General features: G+C 38.9%; 1 protein-coding gene across 1 annotated transcript in view; it reads right to left on the bottom strand.

Moving 5' to 3' along the window:
- Positions 1 to 2,924: 2,924 nt before the first annotated feature.
- GCC2 (GRIP and coiled-coil domain containing 2) overlaps positions 2,925 to 25,932 on the bottom strand; it is a 24,560-nt gene continuing 1,552 nt past the window's right edge. Inside the window, exons 3-22 of the mRNA XM_008943456.1 lie at positions 25,720 to 25,787; positions 24,650 to 24,754; positions 21,407 to 23,896; positions 20,669 to 20,726; positions 19,931 to 20,031; positions 19,753 to 19,851; positions 17,282 to 17,401; positions 16,320 to 16,484; positions 15,844 to 15,948; positions 15,217 to 15,379; positions 14,560 to 14,660; positions 14,359 to 14,436; positions 13,373 to 13,510; positions 11,522 to 11,643; positions 9,338 to 9,514; positions 7,833 to 8,041; positions 6,103 to 6,297; positions 5,168 to 5,307; positions 4,101 to 4,302; positions 2,925 to 2,995 (exon numbers count right to left, since the gene is read on the bottom strand). Of these exons, the coding sequence (XP_008941704.1) occupies positions 2,925 to 2,995; positions 4,101 to 4,302; positions 5,168 to 5,307; positions 6,103 to 6,297; positions 7,833 to 8,041; positions 9,338 to 9,514; positions 11,522 to 11,643; positions 13,373 to 13,510; positions 14,359 to 14,436; positions 14,560 to 14,660; positions 15,217 to 15,379; positions 15,844 to 15,948; positions 16,320 to 16,484; positions 17,282 to 17,401; positions 19,753 to 19,851; positions 19,931 to 20,031; positions 20,669 to 20,726; positions 21,407 to 23,896; positions 24,650 to 24,754; positions 25,720 to 25,787 (4,907 nt within the window). The remainder of the gene's footprint in view (positions 2,996 to 4,100; positions 4,303 to 5,167; positions 5,308 to 6,102; positions 6,298 to 7,832; positions 8,042 to 9,337; positions 9,515 to 11,521; positions 11,644 to 13,372; positions 13,511 to 14,358; positions 14,437 to 14,559; positions 14,661 to 15,216; positions 15,380 to 15,843; positions 15,949 to 16,319; positions 16,485 to 17,281; positions 17,402 to 19,752; positions 19,852 to 19,930; positions 20,032 to 20,668; positions 20,727 to 21,406; positions 23,897 to 24,649; positions 24,755 to 25,719; positions 25,788 to 25,932) is intronic.

Below are 25,932 nucleotides of genomic sequence, written 5' to 3'. Positions count from 1 at the left end.
ATCAGCACAGGCAGTTAAAAACTCTACTACAGTGCACACACAGGCCTGGGAAGCCTGAATCACTCCCATTTGGGGTTTTTAATTACTATATACTCTCCATAGTGATAACAGAATCTCTTTTTTATATTATGCCCTCCTTAGGCTTGGGCTGAAGGCAGGCTGATAGAGCAAAAATTGGTCCTAAGGGGTTACATTTTCTGGGACACATCCTAACAAACATGGCACTGTAAAGAAAGCAAACAAACAAAAGAACCAGAAAGCTGTCAGCCCAGTGCTCTTCCAACAAAGAGCATCACAGTCTATAGAGAAGCAGCAGTACTAGTTAAAACTTTAAATTGCTTTTTGAAAGCAAATCACAGCTACAATGCTGTACATTACAAATGCAAATATATGACATATAAAAAGTTTTCTATGCAAAGTAACCCTGCTTCCAGTCCACATTCTTCTATGCCATTTACTGCAAGTGTATATTAAACTTTGATATATTTGCTAACAGTTTATTGCCACAAAGCTAAGTTCTGCCCATCTTAGCAACAGAACACAGTTCAGTAGAAGTTATTAAAATATTTTAACCTTAAGATCTTAATCTTCCACTGTAAAAAACCCAAAAATTAATGCAAGTTGTTCACTACGTTCCTAAGTACAATACTTGAGTTACACTAAAACCAGTGAACATGCAACTCAGGCTTGAAAGAAGTCAATAAGCAACTGGTATTGAACTGTCAGTGATATGTTACTTGCATACATTTATTCACAGCTTACAACATTAAATAATGGACAGTTCTGAAACGTGCATTTGAAAAAGGAACCTGTCACAGCTCTTCAGTGACAGCTGAGCAGACATCGTGCAGAAGAGACTAAATAAGGTCAGCTCCAGAGTGAGTTGGAACCAAGACAAAGCTGCTCCCTTCCACTGGTGTGCTCCCATGGTTAAAGTCACAGCAGAAGAATGACTTGCAGTAATTTGAGTGCCTATTTCAGATTTCTCCTGTCGCTCTGGTTTGGCGTTCTTTTCAGTGACTTTAACCACATCCAGCTGTGAACAGGGAGTTAGAACCTGACATCCAACATCTGGAGCAGATTGTGAACCCTGAAGATATGGTAATCCTTCCAAAAGGAAATGCAAGAAAGCCTAAAGGTAACCTCATGTTTGCTATCTACATGTGCAAGCTACAGGTGTCTAAAAGACTTATCCCCATGCTATTATTTATCAGCTCTGTGACCTGAAAGTACACACAGAATGTTTCCACTGGCAGCACAAGCCATAAAAAGATTTTGGTTAAAACACATATTATAGAGGGGGGAAGGGAAGAAAGAAAAAAAGAAAGAAAAAAAAAGGTCCTTAATGTGATGAAAAGTAATTATAATATTTAAATAAAGTCTGTTGGATTTGTTGATTGTGTACAAAAGCAGTTACTGAGCAGTGTATTCTCATCATGTGCTGCCTTTCTGCTGTTCTTATTTCCAGATTAATCTCAGCCCTGAATAAGGCAATATTAAAAGCATGACTGTCATTTCTTCAAGGCCTCCACCAAGTATTCTTCCTTTCCTGTCTATTTAGTACTGGTATGTATGTCAGGGAATGATCCCCCTGTGAAGCATCAGAGAGTATGAAAAGATGAGTGAAAAAGATGGAAAGATGTTGGTTGAAAGGTAAGCAGGGTTTAAAAACATGTACACATTTTAATAACTTACAAATAAATTAAGCTGGTGAAAGGCAGCATGGAGTATAAAGGGGATAAGAAGGCTGAAGCTAAACGAAGGTGCTGTATTGATAATAGAAGTAGCAATTCTATGGCAGAGATTTTTTTTCTGTGAAGAAAACCAAACATCCTCCTGAAGAACATGGAACAGAGATCACCTCTGTGCAAAGATTTGTGCAAACAGAGAAGTGAGAGAAGGGCATTTGGTCATTAGAACATTCAAAAGATGCATCTATTGACAAAAGCTTTTCTCTTAGAAGTTATTGTTAGGAGTCTGACCTTTGGACTCAAATTCTCCCTGTAGTGTCTTCAATGTGTCTCAGTCAGTATGAGCAGTCTCTCCATCCAAGTACAGCCATCACTACAGCAATGGAACATTTCTCCCTGATCTGGAACACACACTTCCAAGCCCAGGGTAAAAGCCCACAGCTTAAGCCCTTTCTCCCAAAGCTTCAGCTCACTTATGGCCACTGATTCTTGGGAATACTGTCCCAAGACTCCCAGAGATGCCACTAATCTCTGCTATAGCACCATGCCCCAGATGTGCTAAGCATTATACTTCATACACTTTTAGGCACCTTCTACATTTTGTTGACCACTGTCTTCATAATTTTCAACCCAGCTTTTGGGACCAAATAAAAATGAAAAAAAAAAAAAAAATTAACCAAAACTTAAACTAGTCAAGTCAAAGCAGAAAATGCCATTTCTGGTTCTTAATGATCTTACATTCTGTAAGCATCACCAGAGATGAAATAATTTTCATTTCTTCAACATGCAGAGAATAACACTAACCATACAGATTAGCAAGCTGACAAAAACATGTGAAAGAAACTGTAAACACCTGAAAATGCTTTGTCTAAAGTCTAGTTACTCCAGTTACTCTATTAGATCAAGGTTTTAAAACTGTATCAAAAGAGCCATCACAAGTTTGTCAGATTCTGTTTCCAAGCAATTTGCAATTAATTTGTCATTTCTCATTATACTTCTGCTCATCAGCTGTAACGTGCACAAGAGGAACAGTTCACTGCTGTCAGGCCATATTATAGGACAGGCTTTCAGAGCTGCTGAGGGCTTCATTCTTGGAAGAGCCTAAAAAGCTGAAAATAACACACTGAAACAAAACCCTGTAGTTCACTGCTACAATGCCAACAGATTGTTCTCTTCTGTTCAGCTTTCTTTTTGCAGCTGTGGAATGTTTAAAGATGCAGAGCTTCCACTGCCTCATCGGAGCCCCGACCAGCTGTGGAGGTATGAAGCCCACCCAGAAGGCCGTGAGGTGCTCTCTTCTTCACCTGAAGCAGCAGGAAAAGACTTGATTGTGTTAGACATTGCATCACTTGGTTACAAGACCTCATTTCCCTCCTCACCTCTGTCCTCATTCAAATGCTGTCCTCATTCAAATGCTGTTCTCATAAGCTTGAGTAGGTAACATTCAATACTTACACTCGGGGCATCAATATGTTCATCACCAAGCCCACTTCTCTTTGGGTACTTAGGGGTGTTTTAAAGAGGGCATTTATCACCCTTCTCCAGAAAGATCTGATCAGTGTTCATTAGAGTGCCACAGCAACATCAAAATGCTGTGGACTTAAATAACATCTCATCTTTCCAAATGGGAAGCCTCTCATGGAGTGCAGCACTCGGCCACGTCCCTCGTGATTTTTTTTTCATAAGTTTTAAGTGCTTATATGTACACACAATGCTTAATCTTTATAATAAATTTATAAAGCAGATCAGTTGCTAAGGAAGTACAAGAGGCTACAGGTTGTTGTTATGAACTGACAAACAATACCTTAAAAAGTATCTTTTCAGGGGACAGATTCTCCAAGAGGGTATTTGAAGCAGAGCCAGAACACTATTACAAAGTCAGCTCTTGGGTTAATTTCTTGCAAAAGCTTAACTCTTTGTTTCCTCCCCTACTTCCTTTATTTCTTAAACATCTCCTGAAGATATTTTTAGGGTTAATATATTGACACTAGTACCAGATCTGCAGTACTGCCTTCAGAGAACCACTTCAATTATCTTTTTAGAACATGTGCCAAGAAAGTAATTCATTTATATTTGCCTGTATTTTAAGGTCACCTTGACAGAAATCTTTTAACTCCACTCAAAACAGGAACAAATTAAATTTTTACAACTTACAATCATCTCCCTAAAATGTCTATGTTTCAGAAGAAACAATATTCCACCTTATTTACATTTTTTGGCTATTTGTTCTGTTTTCTGTAAACTGTCATCTCCCAACAGAGCAAAATGGTTTTATTCCCAGCACATTGGCATGATGCTGCTAAGCTTTGTTTTTCCACAGAGGTCTACTCACAAGAAAGCACAGAACTTTAGTTGCCTTTATTTCCACTTTTTGGGGCTTTTTGTGATAACATTTTGAACACCACCTACCTTGGGCAATTGCAACTAGCTTCCCCTTCTCTTCAGGGCTGAGCTGCAGCATGGTGTCTATCACTGGGAGCAGCCTTTCTTTCTCACTTCCTGATTTGAGAAATATGAACTGCAACAGAACGTTCTTCAAGTATTCTAGATTAGCCACAGACTTTTCTCTCTCTTGATTTCTTTCCAGTCTTCTTACTTCATTCTTAAGAAGCTGCAGATGAGTGGAAAAAGGAAAAAAGCAGCTTTGTTTGTTTCATATAATGAGCAACTGAACAAAGACCTTTTGAATTGCTAAAAAGGTAATTATGCAGCTTGCTTCAAAAAGAGTAACCTGCATAGCAACATATTCTGGACAAAAATCCAGTGAAAACTGAACATGTGATAATGTTATCCAGAAATAACTTATTGATCAAAAATAACCTTTTTTGATAAAATCTGTGCAGTCGTTATAAAGATATATGGTACTGGCTACTCAATTTCAGCCACAGAACTGTAGTTTAATAAACAATGTGGATGAAGGATTTAACAATATTCTCAGTCATTAGGAAACATTTTATAACAGAAATCTTTAGAGAATATGTTAACTTCAAAAATGCTTTCAGAAAATTCATGGAGGTACAATCAAATCAAACCAAATGCTATTAGTACAAGTATCTCCAAACACAGATCTTTTAACTGAAGACAGCTAAAAGGGGTTAGAGGAAGAGAAACCAGACAATGCTTCCCTTGGGATTTACTGCTTTTAAGTGAAGACACTTTACTAAACATTAAACTTCCAGACTCCAGAGGTTTCTTTTTGTGGCAGCTTTTACCCTCTGCCCTGCCCCTGCCTAGAAACTGTGAGGTGGGAGGGGAAAAAGGCAAACCCAGACCAAAGGGAAAAAAAAAAAAAAGGAAGTCAGCTCTGGAAGCACAAATTATTCCTGTGGAATAAAAGTCTTTCCAAAATTAAGGTTTGCATCACCAAATTTTTACAAGACTGGCATTTTCTGAAACATATTTGGTGTTAAACATTTGGTTTAAGAAACAGGCCACAGAGTTAGAGCTGTCCCCACATTTCCTGCATGTCTGCTAACCTTTATTTGTTCCATTAGGATGGCATTGGTTGCCTCTGATTCACGAAGTAATTCATTCAAGTGATCAGCACTCTTTGCTGTTGTGTTCAGCTTCTGAATCAGTTCATCCCTGGAGAGTTCTGTTTGCCACTGAGGGGGTTCTAGAATTAATTGGAAAAGAAAAGTGAGGGAAGGAAAGAGCACCTGCATCTACGTTACACTAACTTGACATTAGGACTGGATTAATGTAGCTTCTCAAACAAAATCCATGCAAAGTCAGGCTGCAAAACTAACAAGTGTCATTGCTTCTGCTGCCTGCTTGTTTTGTGATCTATTTTTGTATATATCAGTAGAAGGGGATTGGCCAATAAGTTTTAAGTACATCAAGATACGTGGTTTTAATTTACCCTTTGTTTCTTACCCATAGATGGAGATTATCAACAATTCTCCACAAAGCATTTAGTAAACTTCTAAAACATGATGAGACGATACCATCTATTTTTCTGCCTTTCTGGGGACTTTTAGAACATTGTTCTTCACTCTGGCTTTCATTTTCCAACAAAAAACTATGAATAAATTCCTGTTCTAATAAACCACATTAAGATGAACACACATTTGCTGTTTCATTAATAAGAGCTAAATCAGCACTTAGTTTTCTCTTATAGAGCCTAGTCCAGAATACAAAGTTCTGTAACTCTTCACTGATTTGCTCATCTTTTTCCTTTAGAAAGTCACAAATATAACATCTTTAAATCACTAAAACGTGTAGCAATGTTTTACTGTTAGTCCTCACTGAAGGATAAAAGCCTTACAGAAATTCAGGATAGTGTAAACTCAGTGGCACTTGTGTCTTGCACCTAAAAGCATGAAAACAGAACCTTCACAGGTATTCTGAGGGCGTAAACTTCTGCGACTCACACAGGCAAGTGCTTCAAAAAGCCACACGTTCCACCTACCAACTTTTGCTTCTGGGGAGTTGAGAAGTTGTTCCAAGGATGGTACGTAGGTGCTAGCTGAGGAGACAGACTCTGTGTCTGTTGTTTCCATACCTTCTCCCTCTTCCCTAGCTACTGTGTGCACATCAAGAACAGGAAGGTCAGTGTTTCGCCGGTCTCTCAGGTTCTTTGTGGCTGAATTTGAAACAGCTGGACCTGAAAGATATGTACTGGTGTTTGTCATCAGGATGAAATTGGTAGGCCTATTTCATAGGTGTGACTGTCTCAAACCAGAAAGCAGTACATGAAGTGGGCTTCAAAAAGCAGGGGGAGGAATGGTGAAGAATAGGAAGAAAGTCAGAAGCACACATAACATTTACAATAGAAAACAGAACCTTTTACTTCCAAATGATCGTTCAAATCAATGTTTGTTTCTAAATCCAAACCTGACTGGAAATTTATTTTAGTGACTCTGAAGCTTTCATGCAACTCTCTAAAGATGTGTTGTAGCTACAAGAAAGTCAAACATTCTTAGTGCAAAACAGAACTAGCTTTTCTTTCAACCAGCCCTGCAGGAGGTGTAAATTGCTCTTTTTAATACTGTGTGCACTGTCCTGCTGCCTCAGTAGCATATGGAAAGGAGTAACTTCTTAAACTGTTACTACTGCTTGGCAAATGTCCAACTACATCCTAATTAATAACATTACAGAAAAAAAATAGCACTTGAGCCTGAACACAGTAAATTCTTAAATCACAAGAGGGACTAAATAGCAAATATAACCAATAACCAACACTGTTAAAACAGCTTTCAAGACAATCTTCTTTAGCTTTATCCCTAGTACTGGAGGTGGAGGTCCAGTATGCTCCAAAATCTGAGACAAACTGATAGGAAGAGCACAAAATATTAAAAATATAATTTCCCTCCATCTGTCTGACAATGCACATACTGCAGAAGAGAGAGCAGTTATGCAGATTCTAGGACAGAACTAAAGAGTCCCAGTTGGAAGAGCCCTACAACAATCATCTAGTCCAACTGCCTGACCACTTCAGGGCTGACCAAAAGTTAAGGCATGTTGCTAGGCGCATTGTCCAAATGCCTCTTAAACTCTTTACACTAACAGTAATGGGGCATCAACCACCTCTCCAGGAAGCCACTTCCAGTGATGCAGCACCCTCTCAGTAAAGAAATGCTTCCTAATGTCCAGCCTGAACCTCCCCTCTGGTGCAGCTCCGAACCATTCCCACACATCCTATTGCTGGATCCCAGGGAGAAGAGCTCAGCACCTCCCTCACCACCTCTCCTCCTCACCAAGCTGTGGAGAGCAAGGAGGTTGCCCCTCAGCCTCCTTTTCTCCAAACAAGACAAGTCCAAAGTCCTTGGCCACTCCTCACAGGACATTCCTTCCACCCTTTCACCAGCTTTGTTGCCCTCCTCTGGAAGCATTCAAGTACCTTTAAGATTCTGAAGGGACAGTCATAACAAAGACACATTCCTTGGTACCAGTGCACTGACATGGCACAGTGCAGATTCTCCAGAAGAAGTTTCTGGTGTGTTACAGAGCTAACAAAGACACATTCCTTACTTGGTACCAGTGCACTGACATGGCACAGTGCAGATTCTCCAGAAGTTTCTGGTGTATTACAGAGCCACAGGCTGTAAGCACTGTATGCTTTAGATTCAGACTCAGGTACACACACTTCTATCTAATCCAAGAAAACCTGGGATTATGGCTGAAAGTTACCTCTAGTGCTTGGCTCACTTTTGAGCTGGAAGAGCTGAGCTTCTACTCGGGACAGTTGCTGCTGAAGTGTCTCTACTGTCTTCCTGTGCTCTTCCTGCAGGTTCCTGACTTGATCTCTGAAGCTGTTCCGGAGAGCTTCGTTCTGGGCTGTCAGCTGACTCAGAGCCTGGGCATGCTCTGTTTTCATGACCATGTTCTCAGACTGTATTGTGCAGAGCCTAAAACCAGCATATACACAAACCATAAGAAACAAACAGCAGAACATGGTCAGTTTTACATTTTGAAACCCTGAGTTTAAAGTAGATTTCTATTTTCACGTATATGATTATCTTAGAAGGACTGTGCAACTTTTTTTTCCATTTAAATCCCAATTTTTACAAGGATAATCTAAGACTGAAAACGTTACTCTTATTACTTATCTTAGGAATGCACTGTGCTGTATATAAACTTGATTTCTAATTCAGAATACAAAATTTAGACATCTTGGGGGAAAAAATGAAAGTATTAGAGACACTGTAGTCTAAAAATACTTAAATTCTACAGCTGCAACATGACAATGTTACACAGGGCTTGTCACTTCCCTTAGAGTCCACTTCCTTTAACATTTATTTACCAAACAATTATGCAAGCTTCTGAAAAGGTAAGTTTCCAAGTAGCTAATTGTGGTGGGTTAACCCTGGCTGAGAAAGTGATACTGACCAAGCCACTCTATCACCCTTCCCCTTTCCCCTTTCCCTCTGCAAAGGAAGGAGTTTATTTTGTAATTGTAATACAGAAGGACACAACTTAGCTGACTACAATCAGTCATCATGTGGCTATCAGGAACAGATAAAACAGTACCAAGATAGTGACAGGAAGTCAACAGTTCCTAAGACTAAGCTGTAACTTCTGATGAATATTTCATGTGAACTTCTTTGTACCTTAAACACAGAAGAAGAGAAGAGGAAAGCCCCTTTTTGAAGAGCTCAGGCATTAGGTCGGCATGTGATTTTTCAAGAAGTGATACAGATTAAACACAGTCCTTTCATTTTGAAAGAAAGAGCACATTAATACTGTGACAAGCACAGGCTTCAAACTCAGTACTTTTTATAAGAAAGGCACTTGGTGGACACAGGACTGGATATTTAGTCTGTGAAATCATTTGCCTGGCATTTATCTACCCTATTTTTCTAACAGGAAACATCCCTAAAATTTAGTTGAGCAATCCAACATAAACATAGCTTTGAGGACTGAACTTCAAAATAATCAATGTATTTAAAAAAATGTTAATTTAAAAAACTGATTATTTACAGGTAGAAAGCTTGCAGAGGCCTCAAATTCCCTGATCAGCTGCTACTTCATTTTCATTGCTAAATCTTGTGAAGGCTCATGAAAAACTACAAACAATGCTTTTGAAAATTCCTTTAACTTCCTCAACCATTATGCCTTTCTTTGGGAAGTTATAGCCCATTACATGCCCAGTCCTTAAAGTTCCCCCAGATGGCTAGATTATCTTCTCCAGCAGCAGCCCATACTTTTCACGGAGCTCTGCCTCCTTTGCAACAGTCTCCTGCAGCATCTTGTTGTGCCTTTCCAGCAGGGTGTCGTGCTCGGCCTGCAGCGCCTGGAGCTCGGACGCGTTCACCTGGGAGTTCTGCTGAGCATCCTGCAGCTTAGCTTTCAGTTGATCTATCATCCTTTCCAACTGTTCTCTACAAGGGGAAAAAATAAATAAATGACATACATTTGAAAAGAATTCTATCATTTCAGCACCTATTTTATATCCTTCTGAATGGCTGATCCAAGTTGATTATTTATTAATGAAATCAATAAAGCACCATGACCAAGATAATCTTGGAAGGTGACTGCAGCAGAAGCAGTTGGAAAAGTTCTGATCCTGTTTCAGTATAACCAGGTACAACCAGGTTCACCACATCCCATCTGAACTACTGGGAATGCAACTACTGGGATAGAAAGTGTGATTGCTATCACTTTCTACTTCAGCTTGATTTGGAGGAACAAGACAGATGGAGAATAGTATGTGGGATGGAGGTGGGAGAAACAACTTCATCTTAAAAGTGGTTGAGGCTTTTTTGTTTGTTTATTAAATGCACATCAATTCAATGAGGCTGAATACAAACAGCTGGATTAGATTTTGAGGAAAGGACTGGAAAGCAACATCAGTCCACAAGAGAAACTCTATTGGTCAGAAATAAATCAAAACCAGCTACAACAGGAGGGAAAAAAGTCTTCAGTCACACACAATCTCCTTTTTGTGCTTTCTGTGTTTGTACACACAGGCCCCCCCATTATCCCATGAACTGTACATCCCATTAATCCTTGGAATTGATACTTGCAAATAATTTCTTTGAAAACTATTTGCCCTGTGCTTCTTAATTTGTTACTTGCCCTGTTTGTTTCTAAGGTGACCTACTTTCACAAAAATCTAACAGTACCAGAACTTCTTAAATTTCTGCAAAAAGGAGAGACAAAGAAATGCAATTCTTGCAGTTTGCTGACTTTAAAGAAAATAAGAGGCAGATTTATTTTAAAAACAAACAAACAAACGACTACCATCCAACCGAAGTCCTCTACCAAAGCACAGGTCTCCCTCTGGTGGATTTTCAGCCGCAATTGCAAGTACTGCTGTAATACCTGTGTCAGCAAGGACTGTTAACACCTCACAGATAAATGCCCAGCCTGTCACCAAGGACAGCTATCAATAACTTACAAAAATGACCTACAGAAAACAATGTACTTCTGAAGCAGGTTCAGACGTTTTCTGAAGTGAATTTGAATTTACCTGTTTTATGACTATACTTAAATGATTCTCAGGGAACTTTTGTCTAACTTTTTTTCTTCCCAGAACTTTGCTCATGTAACAGCTGATATGACAACAGTAGTTTGTAAATCTGCTGGAACTGACGACTGAAATTGGCAGCCAGAGCTTTACCTACACTAAACCTTTTCTTCCTGAAGAAGTTTGAAGTGAGCTCAGCAGAAGAGTCACAGAATCACAATGTGGGGGTTGGAAGGGACCTCGGGATCACCTGGCCCAACCTCCCCAGAAAAGCAGGTTCACCTAGAGCAGGTTGCACAGGAATGCACCCAGGTGGGTTTTGAAAGTCTCCAGAGCAGGTGACTCCACAACCTCTCTGGGCAGCCTGCTCCAGTGCTCTGGCAGCCACAACACAAAGAAGTTTTTTCTTATGTACCGATCTGCTCCTTTCTTCTTTGTTGGAAATGGCACTTTGCTACAAAACTTTTGTCAGAGAAAATGAGGTGTCAATTCTACACAGAATATGTTGGATAATTCCTGCTCATGAGAATTATAATAATCTTCCTAATGTCTTACTTGTCCTGACTGTAACAACAAGTAATCTATACAAAACCAAAAATGTTAAAAAGACCAATCAAAGAATTAGAAATTAACATAGTACCACCATGGTACACATTGATGACCTTTCTTCTGCTCAGATAGGCAGAGCCACAGTTAAGATTATAGATCAGATAAAATTTATAGCAATAAAGAGCTGCCTTTTTTTAAAAAAAAAAAGAAAAAAATGGAGAAGCAAACTGCCTCCTTTCTGATATTTTCATTATTGAAACAAAGAGTTAAATAGTGGAATTCCCTTGTTGGCCAGCAGTTAGCAAAGAAAAGCTCAGTAACTCCTGTATCAGTATTTTTCTGTATGCATATAAAAATGTCATAGTTTTACCTTTCTTGTTTGGCTCCCTCAGATTCTGTCTGAGAAGCAGATTTATTCTTTTGCTGTTTTAGAACATTATGAACACGGACTTTGTAGCTCTCAAACTCAGATGTAACAGATGCTTGTTCAGCCTGTCACAGAAAACAAACCCTTAATAAGTTAACAGCATAACTGCTGCTCCCTTAATTCTCTAAAATGGCATGCATCTTACATTGAAAAAAAAAATAAATTGAAAACCACCTGTTGCATTTTCTTCTCTTAAATGGGTAATTAAATGAATATTGTAAAACGTGGAACTTAAAAGCAAGACGTTGATTTTCAGCATACCAGTATTAAAAGAAAAGAAAGAATACTTGCAAGTTCAAAAACTGCATTCAGCAGAAATTCACAAGCAAGGTTTCTATCAGCTTTAAATGAAGGCAAAGGTGAAGGAAAAAAAGGAATAATCCTGTTTTACACTCCCCATGTGACAAAAATCTGATATGCCTTAAAGTTCTGCATAACTTTGCAGTGTTAAATCAATCTTGTAGTGGAAATAGAGAACACAAGAGAATGTTCTAGTTGATTGTAAGGGTGCTTGTCTGTCTTCTCTTCTAAATACAGCTCATAGCCAGGTTTCTGTGCACATACAGAGAATTACCTCACAAGATAGTAGCTTCATCTTTGACTGTGCACTATACAGCAAGAATTATTCCTGTCCTTCAAACACTCATGTTGTATATTCTCTAAGAAAACACAGAGGCAGGTTTTCAATCTTGGATCTTAGGAGAAGCTCATGAACTCATTAGTCACCCCCGAGATGACTAAAATGCTCTTATCTCCAAGAGGGGGATTTTGGAAAGCTTCTCTTCTGCTGAGCTGGTGAGTGGAATTCCAGTGCTGACCCTGATAAGCCACTGCTCCAGCTTTTCTGGAGTCTGCAAAATTAATCTTTCTCTTCTCTTCCTCTCAATTTATTGAGCTAGAATTGTCCCAAGGCCTCAAGAACACAGCCTTAAACATCAGCATGACTTTTGCTTTCTAACCTGCTGTCTGCCTTGCTGTCCACCTTTGCTTTAGACAGAATTTTCCTTTGTTATTTACTGGCTTTCCTTGTAGTAATACCAATTTTCTAGATGTAGGACACCATCAGTGGAAGGTTAACCTTCCATTAGCTTCAAGCCATGCCATCGTGGAAGACCTACACCCTTACTAGTTTCACAGCATCAAGGACCAAGCCACCACGGATGCTGGTTGTGAAGAATACATTTGTAAAACCATGATCCACATCTATCAGTACAACTCAGGCAGGTCACCTGTAGCAGCAACCACAAAGTTTGTCCATTTCAGGTCACCTTTTGAAAATGTGCAGGTGTTTTGATAGGCTGAGTGCAGCTGTTACTGATCTGCAGGATGCACACCTATTGTACAAAAGGTGCCATTGTGTGATGCAGTGAACTCCATCAAGACAGTCTGAACATAAGAGTCTTACTGAAACCTGAATGTGGTTGTGTCCAGTGCAAGCACTGGATGCCAGGAACATTTAACACAGTGTCTGTCATTCTCTTTGTCCTCACAGTGTATTCTTGCTGCTCATCTTAAATAAACTCTGACTTCCCACTACCACCACAAGGTTTTCCATACTGGAAATAGAAGAGTGGTGGAATGTGTGGACTGCACAAGTGATACATGACAATCAGGACAGAGCCTAGCTTGTCCCCTGTACCACCACTGAGACACATGAAGCATTGGGGTAATTCCCAATTCTTGACAGACAAAAAGCAAAGAGTGAAAGATCTGCAAAATATCTTAGGAGAAGGAGACGGGGAGTGCAGTAAATCTTCCTTCTGAAGTCTGACATCATTTCTCCCACTGGAGTACCTGGGCTGCTCTGCACTCCTCCTGCAAGGTTGCAATCCTCTGCTGGTAGGCACCCAAGGCACGCTGGTGCTGCTCCGAGGACGCTCGCAGCTGCTCCTGGACTTTGTGCTTTTCTGACGTGAGCACAGCCACCTGAATCTGAAAAAGTCAGTTCAAAACTTCACTAGGACATTCTTTCTTCCCTCTCCAAGGGAACATGCCACAGAACTGGGGATTCTACTACACTAATTCCTGCACAGAACTGGTGAATTTAAAATTAAAATCCAATAAACATAGAATTAAAAAAAAAATAGACATGGATTACCCTGTACTTAAAAACAAACAAGCATGATATTGTTTAAAGAGAGAACTGATGATAAAACTACCGTGGTGGAGTCTGGGGATTCTACTACACTAATTCCTGCACAGAACTGGTGAATTTAAAATTAAAATCCAATAAACACAGAATAAAAAAAAATAGACATGAATTACCCTGTACTTAAAAACAAACAAATGTTTAAAGAGAAAACTGATAATAAAACTACCATGGTGGAGTGGCAGCATTTAAGAAAGCCAACCCCTCTCCCTTCCCTCCTACCTTTCATTACATTCAATTCCTATTTGGCCCAATCAACAGAATTCATATACATGGACAGCACTTAGGGATTTTGCTGGCAATGCTGCATTCTTCTGTTGGTAAACTTAGCAACTTCCATTTTACAAGAAATTCTTTTAAAACATATCCCAGGTATGAGCTGGAAACTATGCAGTCCTCTCTTTTGGTGGAGAACAGAACAAGAAAAGGAACACCTCTTTAGAGAGCATCACAGGGGAAATACTTAGGGAAAGGAAACAAATAGGTAAAACTTGTTTAAGGAAAAGACAGTAACCTAGCAGTAAAAACAAGGCCTTTTCAATCTTCAGTGTTTTCCATCCACTCAGTACAAACCACACCCTCTTTACTTAAATAAGAAATCTTGTACTAACAAAGAAGTGAAGTTTCTTGCCTTATAGGCTTCCACTTGTTGCTGACTGGCTTCCAGTTCCCCTTTTAATGATGCCTGCAACATTAGATGGTCATTTTCCTGCAAGATAAAATGATCTGGTTATTAAGAACCCCCAAACTTCAGCAACTTAATTCAGCTACCAGCTAGTGTTTTAAAGTTAGTTTAAAAATGGAAAACACAGTCATTAACACCTGGACTTACAGCTTGTTTTGAATCAGCCAGTTCTTTTTTGGTTTTCACCAGGAGTTGTTTCATCTTGGCATTTCTTTCCTCTTCCTGCTGCATAGTTGACTGAAGTGAGTCTAATGAAGGAAAGAGCAGTTACATGCAAAGGAAACTTCCCCTCCTATACTTCCTTACAAATACTGGAAAATAATTAAGTAAATTCTGACAGATTTTTTAAAAGCTGCAAACACGCAGCATACAATAAGTTTAGTACCCTCTTTCTGTGTATCACAAAGATCTTAAATGAAAATTCTTTTAAGACTTACACTTAAGGGTAGGAAGAAATGAAAATTTTAGCCACATGCTAACTACTGGACTCTTTTTTTTTGAGTGCAGTACATCAGAATGAAAATCTCTGTCAGTCACTGACTTTCAGAACTTATAATTAAGTTAATCAGGTAAGAAACACAGTTCATCAGGCAGGCCATTTGGCTTTTAATTGCTGAAGACTAGATCAAGTGACTGATAACCTAGTAAAGTTTCTGCTATGGAAAAGTAATTTGACTCTGTAGCTGTTTAGTAGTCTCTGCAGACCTTACTCTCACTCACTGACTCGGGAAGTTGTTCCTGAGTTGTACTTTTCACCATTACTAACCACACTGTAATGACTCTTACTGTTTATAGTTTACTCACTTATTTCTTCCTGCAGGGTCTCTTGCTTCTGTTTCTGAATCCCTGTCTCTTGCTCAAGATCTTCTATTCTGTTGTCTTTATCAGTGATCTTCTGATTAAGTTCTTTTACTAGCCTTTCATAATCAGCTATTTCCATATCCATCAGTGTACTCTTTTGAGCATCCTGCAAGTTACACACAATGAAGTTACAGCTCACAATCTGCCTTTTCAAATATATTAAAAAAAACTATATGCCCATCTAATAAAAATTTTATACCCACAAGCAACACCCATGCATCAGGTTTTAATATCCTCAGTAAATAATCTGCTTTCAAACAACAACCAGAAGCTTTGAAAAACCTGTTGCTACTTTTATGAGTTCTACCAGTAGGTATTTTGCAGGCACTAGTTCCTATAATCTTCAGTCCTTAAAAGAGCAGCTTCTGAACAGTGCACCACAGAATCCCCAAACCCACAACCTCAAAAGTATACTTCAGCTTTCCAAACACAAAACCAGGGATGAAAGCCCTCATGTTTTTTCTTTTGCAAAGCTTTACAATCCTCAGAAAAAAAAAGGAGGCACTCAGCAAGCAAGTTAAGTCAAAATTTTTGTTATCAATTAATTACTAACATGAACAGCAGCTCTACCTTTCTGGCCAGCTCCAGTTCTTGCATAGTTTTCTGCAGATTTTTCTTCTCCTTCTGAAGTTGCATCTGAAGCTCCTCCATTTCTCGCAGAGCACCACTATGCTCCTGAAATTTAAATACTTTTCAATTAAATCCAATTTCAAAATGTCTGTCAGCATCTATTTACACACACACACACTTACATTGTACAAAGATAATTGATTCCTTTTTTTTAGGAAATCACTGGGAAGCGAAGAAAAAACACAGAAGACCATGAAGTGTTCTTCACATTCTGTAACAATCCCCAATCTACTCTAAGTGACAGCCTTGTGAAGCTGTTTCAGTGAACTGACCAAGCCTTCAGAAAAGACTAAGTCAAGTAACAAGGAGAGAAAGTATAGAACTTGTAGAAAACCCACAGTTTACAAAGGTCTAACAGAAGTTGCACCTAGTGAAAATAATGCTCCAGCCCATTCACCATCTCTGTGGAGTAGTACCTTTGTCTTCTGTTCTTTTAGAAGCTTTTCAGCTTCTAGGTCCTTGTCAGCCTTTGCCTTGGCTCTTTGTATCTCCAGTATCTGTGCTTCCAGCAGCTTGGCATTGTGCTGGAGGGTTTCAAGACGAGCCAGGAGATCTTCATTAGCAGAGCGCAACTGGTCGTGCTGAGTGATCACAGTGGCAAGACAGAAACATGAGCTGAGTTTGTGTGCAATGCTGACAGATAAGGTACTGTCAATACTCAAAAACCAAATGCTGATTTCTATCCAACACCCTTACAAACAGCACCCCTACAGTGTAGTTCTTCAGTGTACTTATGTATGGGGCTTGGGAATTTAACTCCTAAATACCACACAAAAATGTCTCACATTTTAGACTCTTTTGAATGCCACTACAGCACTCTACAATGCATCCTGAACTCTCATCCTTGTGAGAGATCCAAAAAACCATCATTAATTATGTTTAAACACTGTTGATTAAATAACAAAATTGCATTTTGTTGAAGAAACAGAAGGAAAAAAAATCCTGTAGCAGTTAAAGGTTATTGTACTTTGTGAGAAGTGTAGGTGTGAAATAACAGAAATAGTGCAAGTTTGATAGTTTGGTTTTATATCTGGCACACACAGCAGCATGTCCAAGCCCAGCCAGAGCTATCACCTGCTCTTTTCTGTGAGCTGTCCTGAGGGTAAATTAAACCCTTCCTACTGAAACCACCAGGCCTTCTGCAGAAATTTACCTTTGTCACAGCCCAGTTAAGATGTCAGATGTTGAAAAAGAAAAACAAAATGAGAAAAAGAAACCCCAACCAAACCCCACCACACCCTGAATTTCAAGGCACTTTCCAAAATTACTTAGGTTATGAAACTATACATAATAACAATCACAGGACTAGTACTCACACTGAATAGGTAAGCTATTTTTTACTGTAATTATCAATAGATCAGACAGATCCAGAACTGACCTGTTGGGATGACACCTGTAGCTGTCTTGTGAGGTCATCTAGCTGACGTTCCAGATTATTGGCTCTGTCTTTTTCAGAATCCAGCTGTTCTCCTTGCTTATCATATTCCATCAAAAGATTCTTAACACACACAAGTGTAAAAACATCATTTTTTACAATATACATGGTGTAAGCACATTCTATACCTCAGATGCTTGCTTCCTAATATTTTAGTGTATGAGCTGTCTTACTGTAACACCAGTAATATCCAAATGAAATTAAAAGCTAGTGTTCCATTAAAGGCTCTGGGAACAATCCTTATCAGTTCATGACATTGTAGAATAGTTCAGGTTGGAAAAGACCCCAGGAGATCTACATTCAACCTCCTACATAAAGCAGGGTCAGCAGTGAGATCACACCAGGTTGCTCAGAGCTTTGACCAGCCAGGTTTTCCAAGGACCTGCCTCCAAGGATGGAGATGGCACTACATCTCTGGGTAACCTGTTCCAAAGCTTGACCAGCTTTATAGGGTCAAAAAAAAAGTTTATCCATGTATCCAGCTGGCATCTCACATTTCAGTTTAGGACTGTCTCTCATCTTGCACTGCCCTTAATAACCTGACTTGATTTCCTTGCTAATGTCTTTGTAGGTACTGGATGACTGCTACTAGGTCTCCTTGAAGTCTTCTCCAGACTGAGCAGTTTCTCAGCCTTCAATGTCACTTATTCCAGTCCCTGGACCATCCTGGTCACCCTGCATCAAAACCACTTCAGATGATCAACGTTGTATTTGGGGGAAGGAGAAGGGAGAAGACTGGTTACAATACTATCAACGATATCATAGAATCATTAAGTTAATAAAGACCTTTAAGATCATCAAGCTCAAGTGTAAACCTACCACTGCCAAGTCCACCACTAAACCGCATCCCTAAGTGCCATGTCTACACATCTTTTAAATACCTCCAGCAATGGTGACTCAAGCACTTCCCTGGGCAGCCTCTTCCAATGCTTGACAACCCTTTTGGTGAAAAAATTTTTCCTGATGTCCAGTCTAAACCTGCCCTGGTGCAACTTGAGGCTGTTTCCTTTTGTCCTGCCACTTGCTGCCTGAGAGGAGAGACTGACAACCACCTTGCTACAACACACTTTCAGGTAGTTTTAGAGATTGATAAGGTCTCCCCTGAGCCTCCTTTTCTCCAGGCTGAATAACTCCACTTCCCTCAGCTGCTCCTCGGAAGACTTGTGCTCTGGACCCTTAATGTGAATGCTGACCAGAGAGATAATGACTTCCCATGACCCACTAGTTGTACTCATTTTCTTGAAGTCCAGGATGCTGCAGCCTGACCCACTAGTTGTACTCATTTTCTTGGTACCTTTGGTACCAGAACACTTTTCTCATTCTCAGTGCACTGCCTACCAAACCCCTGAAATTCTCTTCAGCAGCCACAGAGTCCTCAGCCTGTACCAAGGAATTCCTCTCTTAGACATGAAGAGCTTTACACCTGTCTTGGGTGAACTTCAAAAGGTTTCTGTCAGTCCATTCCTCACAACTGTCTAGGTCTCTCTGAATGGAAGCTCTGCCCTCAAGTCTATTGACTTCCAAATTAGCAATAATCTGAGAACTTGATGAACATGTACTCCATCACCTTCCTCTCCAAGTGACTGTTAAACAGAACAGGTCCCAGCACAGATCCCTTTGGTACCCCAAATGTTACTGGCTATGAATTGCTATTCTCCAAGCCAAACCACATGCATGGCTACAGGAGTACTGTGAGGGAACATCAGAAATCTTCCTAAAGTGAAGCTAAGTGACATCCACTTTCTCTTCTCATCCAAAACTCTTGTTATTTTATTGTGCCAGGCAATCAGATTAATCAGCCAACTTACCCTTGGTGAACTGCTGACTCTCCACAATCATCTACTTCTCCTTCATGTGCCCAGAGATGTGGCCCAAGAGGGTTTGCTCCCAGGGAATTGCTAGTATATGTCTTTGTCACTTAAGGACTTTCTAACACCCCAAATTTAATGTATTTTGAAGAATTCATAAGGATTTATGTTTTGCTTCAGCAACATGCTGTTTGTCATTATGATGGCAGGTTTAAAAGGTTTTAAAATACTATCCAGTAGGAAGTGCCTTATTTTCTTCTGACAGCAGCTTTAAGAACCTCACATTTCTTGATCTGAGTACTCAACTGCACTGACATATCTATTTTACCAAACAGACTTGTGCAAGTAAATAGCAACATAGAATGGTTTGGGTTGGAAGGGATCTTAAAGATCATCTTGTTCCAACTCCCCTACCACAGACAGGGATTGCCACTAGGCCAGGTTGCTCCAAGCACCATCCAACCTGGTCTTGAACATACCTAATGATGGAGCATCCACAGCTTCCCTGGGCAACCTGTGCCAGCGTCTCACCTGTATAATAGATACCCAGGCTAGGCTTCAAAAGCAAAGTATTTTCTGAGAGCTGTCTCTTGGTGCTATTCTTACCTTATAGCTTTCAGCTCCTTGAATGACATCTTTCATTGAAGCAGACAACTGTTCTTTTTCTGACCGAACCAGCTCCAGTTCTTCCCTCAGAGTCTGCATCTTTTTACAAAGAAGTGTGTGTCATTACAACAGAACCCCACATGCAGAATATTTTTGTACTAAGAAGCAGTCAGGGTACCTCTTTTCGACTGGCATCTAATTCTTTCTTTGCTTTCACAGCAACAACCTTGATTTTATTTAGTTTCTCTCCTTTTTCTGCAGATTCTTTTTCCAGACTTCCTAGAATAAATAAATAAGAAAGTGAAAAAATATGCCTTTCCTCTCCCCTAAGAAATGAAATGAAATTCAGTTGGAAAACAAATACCAGCATGACTCTGAAACAAGGCAAAATATAAAGCAGGAGATGTTCAAATATTTCACTTAGTTAAGCATTTAAATTTAACTTGAAGCTGGAACATCCCACCACATAAACAGCTTAGGGACTATCTTTTCCTGTTTCAGAGGCTTCTATCACAGTTAACATTAAAAGCCATACTCCTGTGTACTTCTACATACAACTCTGAACCATTTCCTTTCTAAATGAGTTGAGATAACTCCAATGAGGCAAGAGTAGTTTTGGCAAAGTCTGGCTTTCCCTTCCTCTTGGCTGCCTTAGGGATTCATATTGACACAATTATTTCCCATAACTGAGAAATATAAAGATGAAAGCCTTAAGAAATATCAAATGGTAACAGACTTAAGATTGCTAATATTTTAAATTCCTAACAGAGGGAATATCGTGGAAAGTTACACTGATAGCTACTTCCCCACCTTCACTGGCTTGTAGGAAAATATGGGATAACTATGTAGAGAAAAAAAAGCTAATAAACAAAAAATCCCAAACTATCTACATAAAAGAGAACAGCAAGAAAGATACCAATTTTTTCTTGAAGCTCTGCTACTGCTGACTGTTGGTCAGTTTTCGAAGTCAATGTCTCCATTAAATTCTGCATTATAAACAAAGATATCAGTATTACAAAAATTTATTTGTGGTATCTTTTTCTCCCTAACAAGCCACCAGAAGTTTCAGCTACAGCTGGACTGTGTCTACATTCTTACTACCACAGAAGTCTCTATGTGCAATTTCATATCAGCTTGGTAACTGAAAAGCATACTTCTGTTGAAAGGAAAACATTCCAACCTTTTAACAGCTGCTTTCCATCCTGTGTGAGGACAAAAAATAGCAGGCCATTAATTCTGCAGCTGTCAGTTTTACAAAACTATCAATTCCCAGGAGCTGAAGTTAGGAGTAGCTACTGCAGATCAAGCAGGAGATCATAGAAAGGTAGAGGTGACAGATTAGGAGGTCAGTTAGTCCACCCAGTTAAATGATCACTTTTGAGGGGTATTGATAGGAAGAGAGGTTCAAGTACAAGCAATTTTTGTGAAAACAGGACTATGACTGGTTTTGATTGGTTGGGGGTTTTTTTTTCCCCTGGGGGAAGGGAGGGGATTCTGGGCTGCTAGGAAACTCAGAAACGTACTTTTGAGAAAGGAAACTCACTTTGAGGCCAAGGGGGGGGAAAAAAAAAAGAGAGAATTGAAAGTATTTTTTGAACCTTAATTTTGAAGACTTTAGAGGTTTAGTCTGTATACTTCAATAACAAAATATAACCTTTAGAGAACTCAGTTCGTCTTTCACATTTCTAAGTTCAGTTTCCTTTTGTTCCAGAATGAAATTTAATTCCTCTTGTTTTCCCAATCCTTTTCTCTGTTCTTCTATTTGACTTTCATAAAAAGCAAGTTTTTGAGCGATCTCTTCGATATTAGCTAAAAGACCTTGATTTTCAGCCTTTGTTTTTTCACTGGCATTCTTCAGCTCCTGGATATCTCGTTGAAGTGCTGCTTTTTCAGACAATGCTCCTTCTAATTCTTCTCTCAGGAGAACTTTTTCTTTTTCAAAATCCTGAATCAAGGATCTGTGTTCTGTATATTGAGCTGCACTTTCTTCTTCTAGTCTCTTAACTTCCAGCTGCAAATTAAGAACTTTCTCCTCGTTCTGCAGGGCAAGGCACTGCTCTTCTTTCATTTTTGCCAAGCATTCATTTGCAATTTGTAACAAGTTAAGAGAATCATTTTCCTCATTAGAATCCAAAATGCTGGACCCCACTTGCTCAAGTAAGTGGTAGAGCTGAGTTCTTACAAGGGATCTGTGTGCTTGTTCACTTTCAAGCAATGTTGATATATGGTCTTTTTCTGCAGTTATCATTTGTAGTTTCTTTTCTAAGTTTTCACACTGCTCTTTCAACACTAACCAACCATCTTTTTCAGAGGTAATCTTGTCCAGCTCTTCACTCAATTCACCTTTTTCCTTCATGATTTTCTTATTTTCCTCATGAAGAGTATCTGCTTCAGATGAAAGGTTGTCTCTTTCACGCACCAGAGACTCAATCTGTTTCTCCAGTTGCTCTAGTGTTTGGGCATTTTCACTCTTTGTAGTTAAAGCTTCATTCAGTCTCTCTGTTAATTCCTCCACCTTCTTCTTTAGGTTGCTATTGCACTGGTTAGCAACATCTACTTCTTCCTGAAGTTCCTGAACTTTTCCTTCTTCTTGCTTGCACTTTTCCTGGAGGGTTTCTCTCTCTTCCCCCAAGCGTTTTACTTCATTTAGAATATCCTTGTTTTGGTCAGTAAGAGCAACGATTTTCTCTTCCAGTTCTTTCACAGCAGTCTCTTTTAGGCCAATAGACCTCGTTACTGTGTTATTCTCCTCCTGAAGACTAATGATTTTACATTTAAGTTCTTCCATCTCTAGCTGATTAGATGACAATTTTTCTGTTTCTGCCTGGAGGCGATTCACAGTTTCAAGAAGAGCATCCTTTTCATTGAAAGCAGCTCGGAGTTTCTGTTGCAGCTCACTGACATCAGAAGCTTGCTGTTGTCTCATTGATTCAAACTCCTGGCTGATCTTTCCAGCAGATTCCCCTAGCTCAGCCTGCAGAGTTTCCATTGTTTCTCTCAGGCTGTTGTAATTGGATACAGCTTCTTCCTTCTCCTGAGTTAGCTTTTCAAGTTGTTCTCTAAGTTCCTGCATTTCAAATACTAATGCCATCTTTTCTTTTTCAGAGTCTGATAATAAATTTTCATTGAGTTCAGACATTTCTCTCTTATGTTGCTCTTTCAGAGTTCGAATCTCTAACTCATGCTCTTTTACAGCAGTTTCACAGTCATCTCTTGCTGCTTGAAGCTCCAATTTTAGTTTTTCAATTGCACAACAGTAATCTTCTTTAGTAAGCTGCAATTCGTTTATCTTAAAGTCCAAGTCTTCCCTCTCATGAAAGTACTCATCCTTTACACGGTGGATTTCCTCTTCCAGTTTTAGTTTAACATTACTCATGTAAGTTAACTCATCTTTTAATATACTGTGTTGGGACTGGAGCTCTTCTAAGCTATGCTCCAGGTACCTAACCTTTGCTTCCATTTTCGCATCTACACAAGGTTCCTCTTGTGTCTCTACAACTCCTATCTTGTTTTCCATGTTTTTGTGTAAGGCTTCTCTCAGCTGCTCCAAGTCATATTCACGCTGGTCAGTATGAGCACACATTTCATACTTCACATTTTTCTCTTCTCTTGAGCTCTCCTCTGCCAAATTGTGCTGTAACTGATTTATCTGATTTTGCTTTTCTTCATTTTCTTTAGATGATGTTTCAATCCGATGCATCAACTCTGACACCTCTTCCTGATGGGCAGATTTTAATTTTTCAAGCTCTTCATTCAGATTTTTGATTTCATTTTGGTAACACTGAGAGTTGCTTTTAATAGTTTCTTGCAGATTTGTCACTTCTTTGGTTTTGTCTTCATTCACAGTTTCTAACTGCTTGCTCAGACACAAAATTTGCTCCTCATAAGTAGATTTAATTCTTTGGACATCATCTTGTAATCTTTTAACTTCTTTTTGACTGTCATTATGACATTGAATCTGTTCCATTAGCCCCATTTGCTTCTTCACTTGCTCCTCTAATTCCATTTTCAGCTTTGTTAAGTCTTCATTGTGTTTGCTTTGTGCATTTGCTAATTCACTCTTCAGAGCCTTTATTTCTTCCAGAGCGTCAATACTTGATTGCTCCAGTTGCTTCTGCAATTCTTCTGTCTTAGCCACTGCAGCCTAAACAAACATTTAAGTTATTAAATACTGGTAATTCAAAACACAGAATTTCCAAATAAACTGTTTACAATAATGAATTAGAAGAATTCACAATCCATAGTTTAAAAAATTTCTTATTTTTTAATATAGTTTTTAACCTATATTAGGGCAACTCAATTCTGAAGAGACTGCAGAGAGTACAGAAACATTTGCAGAATGAGAAAGAAAAACTAAATCTTAAATCACCTTTACAAGCATTATTTCACAAAATGGTCATGACAGACTTCAGCTTTAGCAACTATTCTGATAATGTACTAAAGACTAAATTACTTTTAGTGCACAGAATTCAAGTATCTGGAGTATAGCAATGTTCACCAATTGCAAGCAGTTCATTAGGAATATATTCATACTCAGTCCTATGAATATCTGAACGTAAACCTTGTATTTCCCATGGAAAGACAGAGCTGACTGTTTGAAGCCATCATATATGTAGGCTACAAACATGTAGACTGAATTCTTTTTCAGCACTTGTTGATCTAGCCCATGCGTATAAGAATTTTATATTTATTTGCAGTCTTATAATAATTATTAAATAGGGAATACAGAGAAAATACATTTTAACATACAAAGCTTTTAGATATTTTTAAGGTGAAATAGACCAGGTAAGTGAAGAAAAACATTACAGTGAAACACACAAGCAAAACTAAAAACAAAAATAAAGAAAACGATAATTTTCAAGTATTTCAGTAATGTTCTATTGCTCATTTCAAGTACCTCTGCTTCTTTCTTTCTCTGAACATTTTCCTTTTTCAGAGCTACGCACTGCTGCTGACTTTCAGCTTTTTCCAGAAGCACAACGTCCAGTCTTTCTGTGAGAGCCTGATTTTAAGGGAGAAAGATCACTGAGAGAAGGGTTTCAACAATGAACAGCTTTTGCAAATCACAGGAACTCACATATCTGCCATTATTTTTATTGTTAATTAAACAGTTTAGATTTTAAAAGTTGCTTTAAAAAGCCCAAATGTGACAGATGATAGGGAATATGCACACTAAACCAATGATGCCAAGTAACAGGATGAACAGCTTTTGCAAATCACAGGAACTCACATATCTGCCATTATTTTTATTGTTAATTAAACAGACCAGTTTAGATTTTAAAAGTGACTTTCAGCCCAAATGTGACAGGTAGGGAACATGCACACTAAACCAATGATGCCGAGTAACAGGTCCTGTTCAAAACTGGGTTTCTGATCAGCTAATTTTTTATCACCAGGTCGGGGGTGGGGGGGGCTTCCCTTCCACAGAAAAGAAATCTCCATCTAAATTATTAAAACCAACTTTCCAGTTGACAGATTCCTCCTCGCTATCAATTTTCACTTTCATATGCTATGACCCTCACTTTGAGAAAGACAGGTGTTCTTGGTGCTTAAAAAAAATTCCAGTTACTTTCCAAAAAGTACTTCTTGTGGCATGCAACTTTAATTCTGTGTTTCTGATATCATCAAATGACTGTCTCAGAAGTTTTTAAATAACTCAAGTCCTTCCACAGTGGTTGTTCTAAACAACAGCCTGTCTAACCAGCTACACAAGGAAAAAGTCTTGCTGAGGAAATTGAGGAAATTGTACTATCCTGTACTCATAGAATTGATAGTGGCTTCTGAGAAACGGAGTAAGGATGTGGGACAAGGAGGAAAAAAAGAGGCTTTAGGAAGTGTCCTGAATTCCTGAAGATTTATTACATTCGAGTACCAGTTTAAAGCTATTCATTATTTACCATATTATTTCTGTAGATTTACTTCAGGTAACATTATGTAATACATTAGACACCCCTTCCATGTTCCTACCTGAATAATATCATCAGCTCCTCCAGCAGCTGCTTTAGATCGAAGTTCTTCAATCTCTTTTTCTAGTTCTTAAAAAAAGTATAGAAATTTCACAGCATGAATTGATGCTCCATCACAGTAGCAAATTACTAGTAAACCCCATGCCTAACAACACACCTATTCAAATCAGAGATGTCTTTTTTTTATTTATTCAGTTTTTCTTTGCTACTGAGT

This window comes from Merops nubicus, unplaced genomic scaffold, assembly GCF_000691845.1.
Source record: "Merops nubicus isolate BGI_N331 unplaced genomic scaffold, ASM69184v1 scaffold14157, whole genome shotgun sequence".
Taxonomy (NCBI): Eukaryota; Metazoa; Chordata; class Aves; order Coraciiformes; family Meropidae; genus Merops; species Merops nubicus.
Note: the sequence above shows the minus strand (reverse complement) of the source record. Positions and strands in the feature narration are given on the sequence as shown.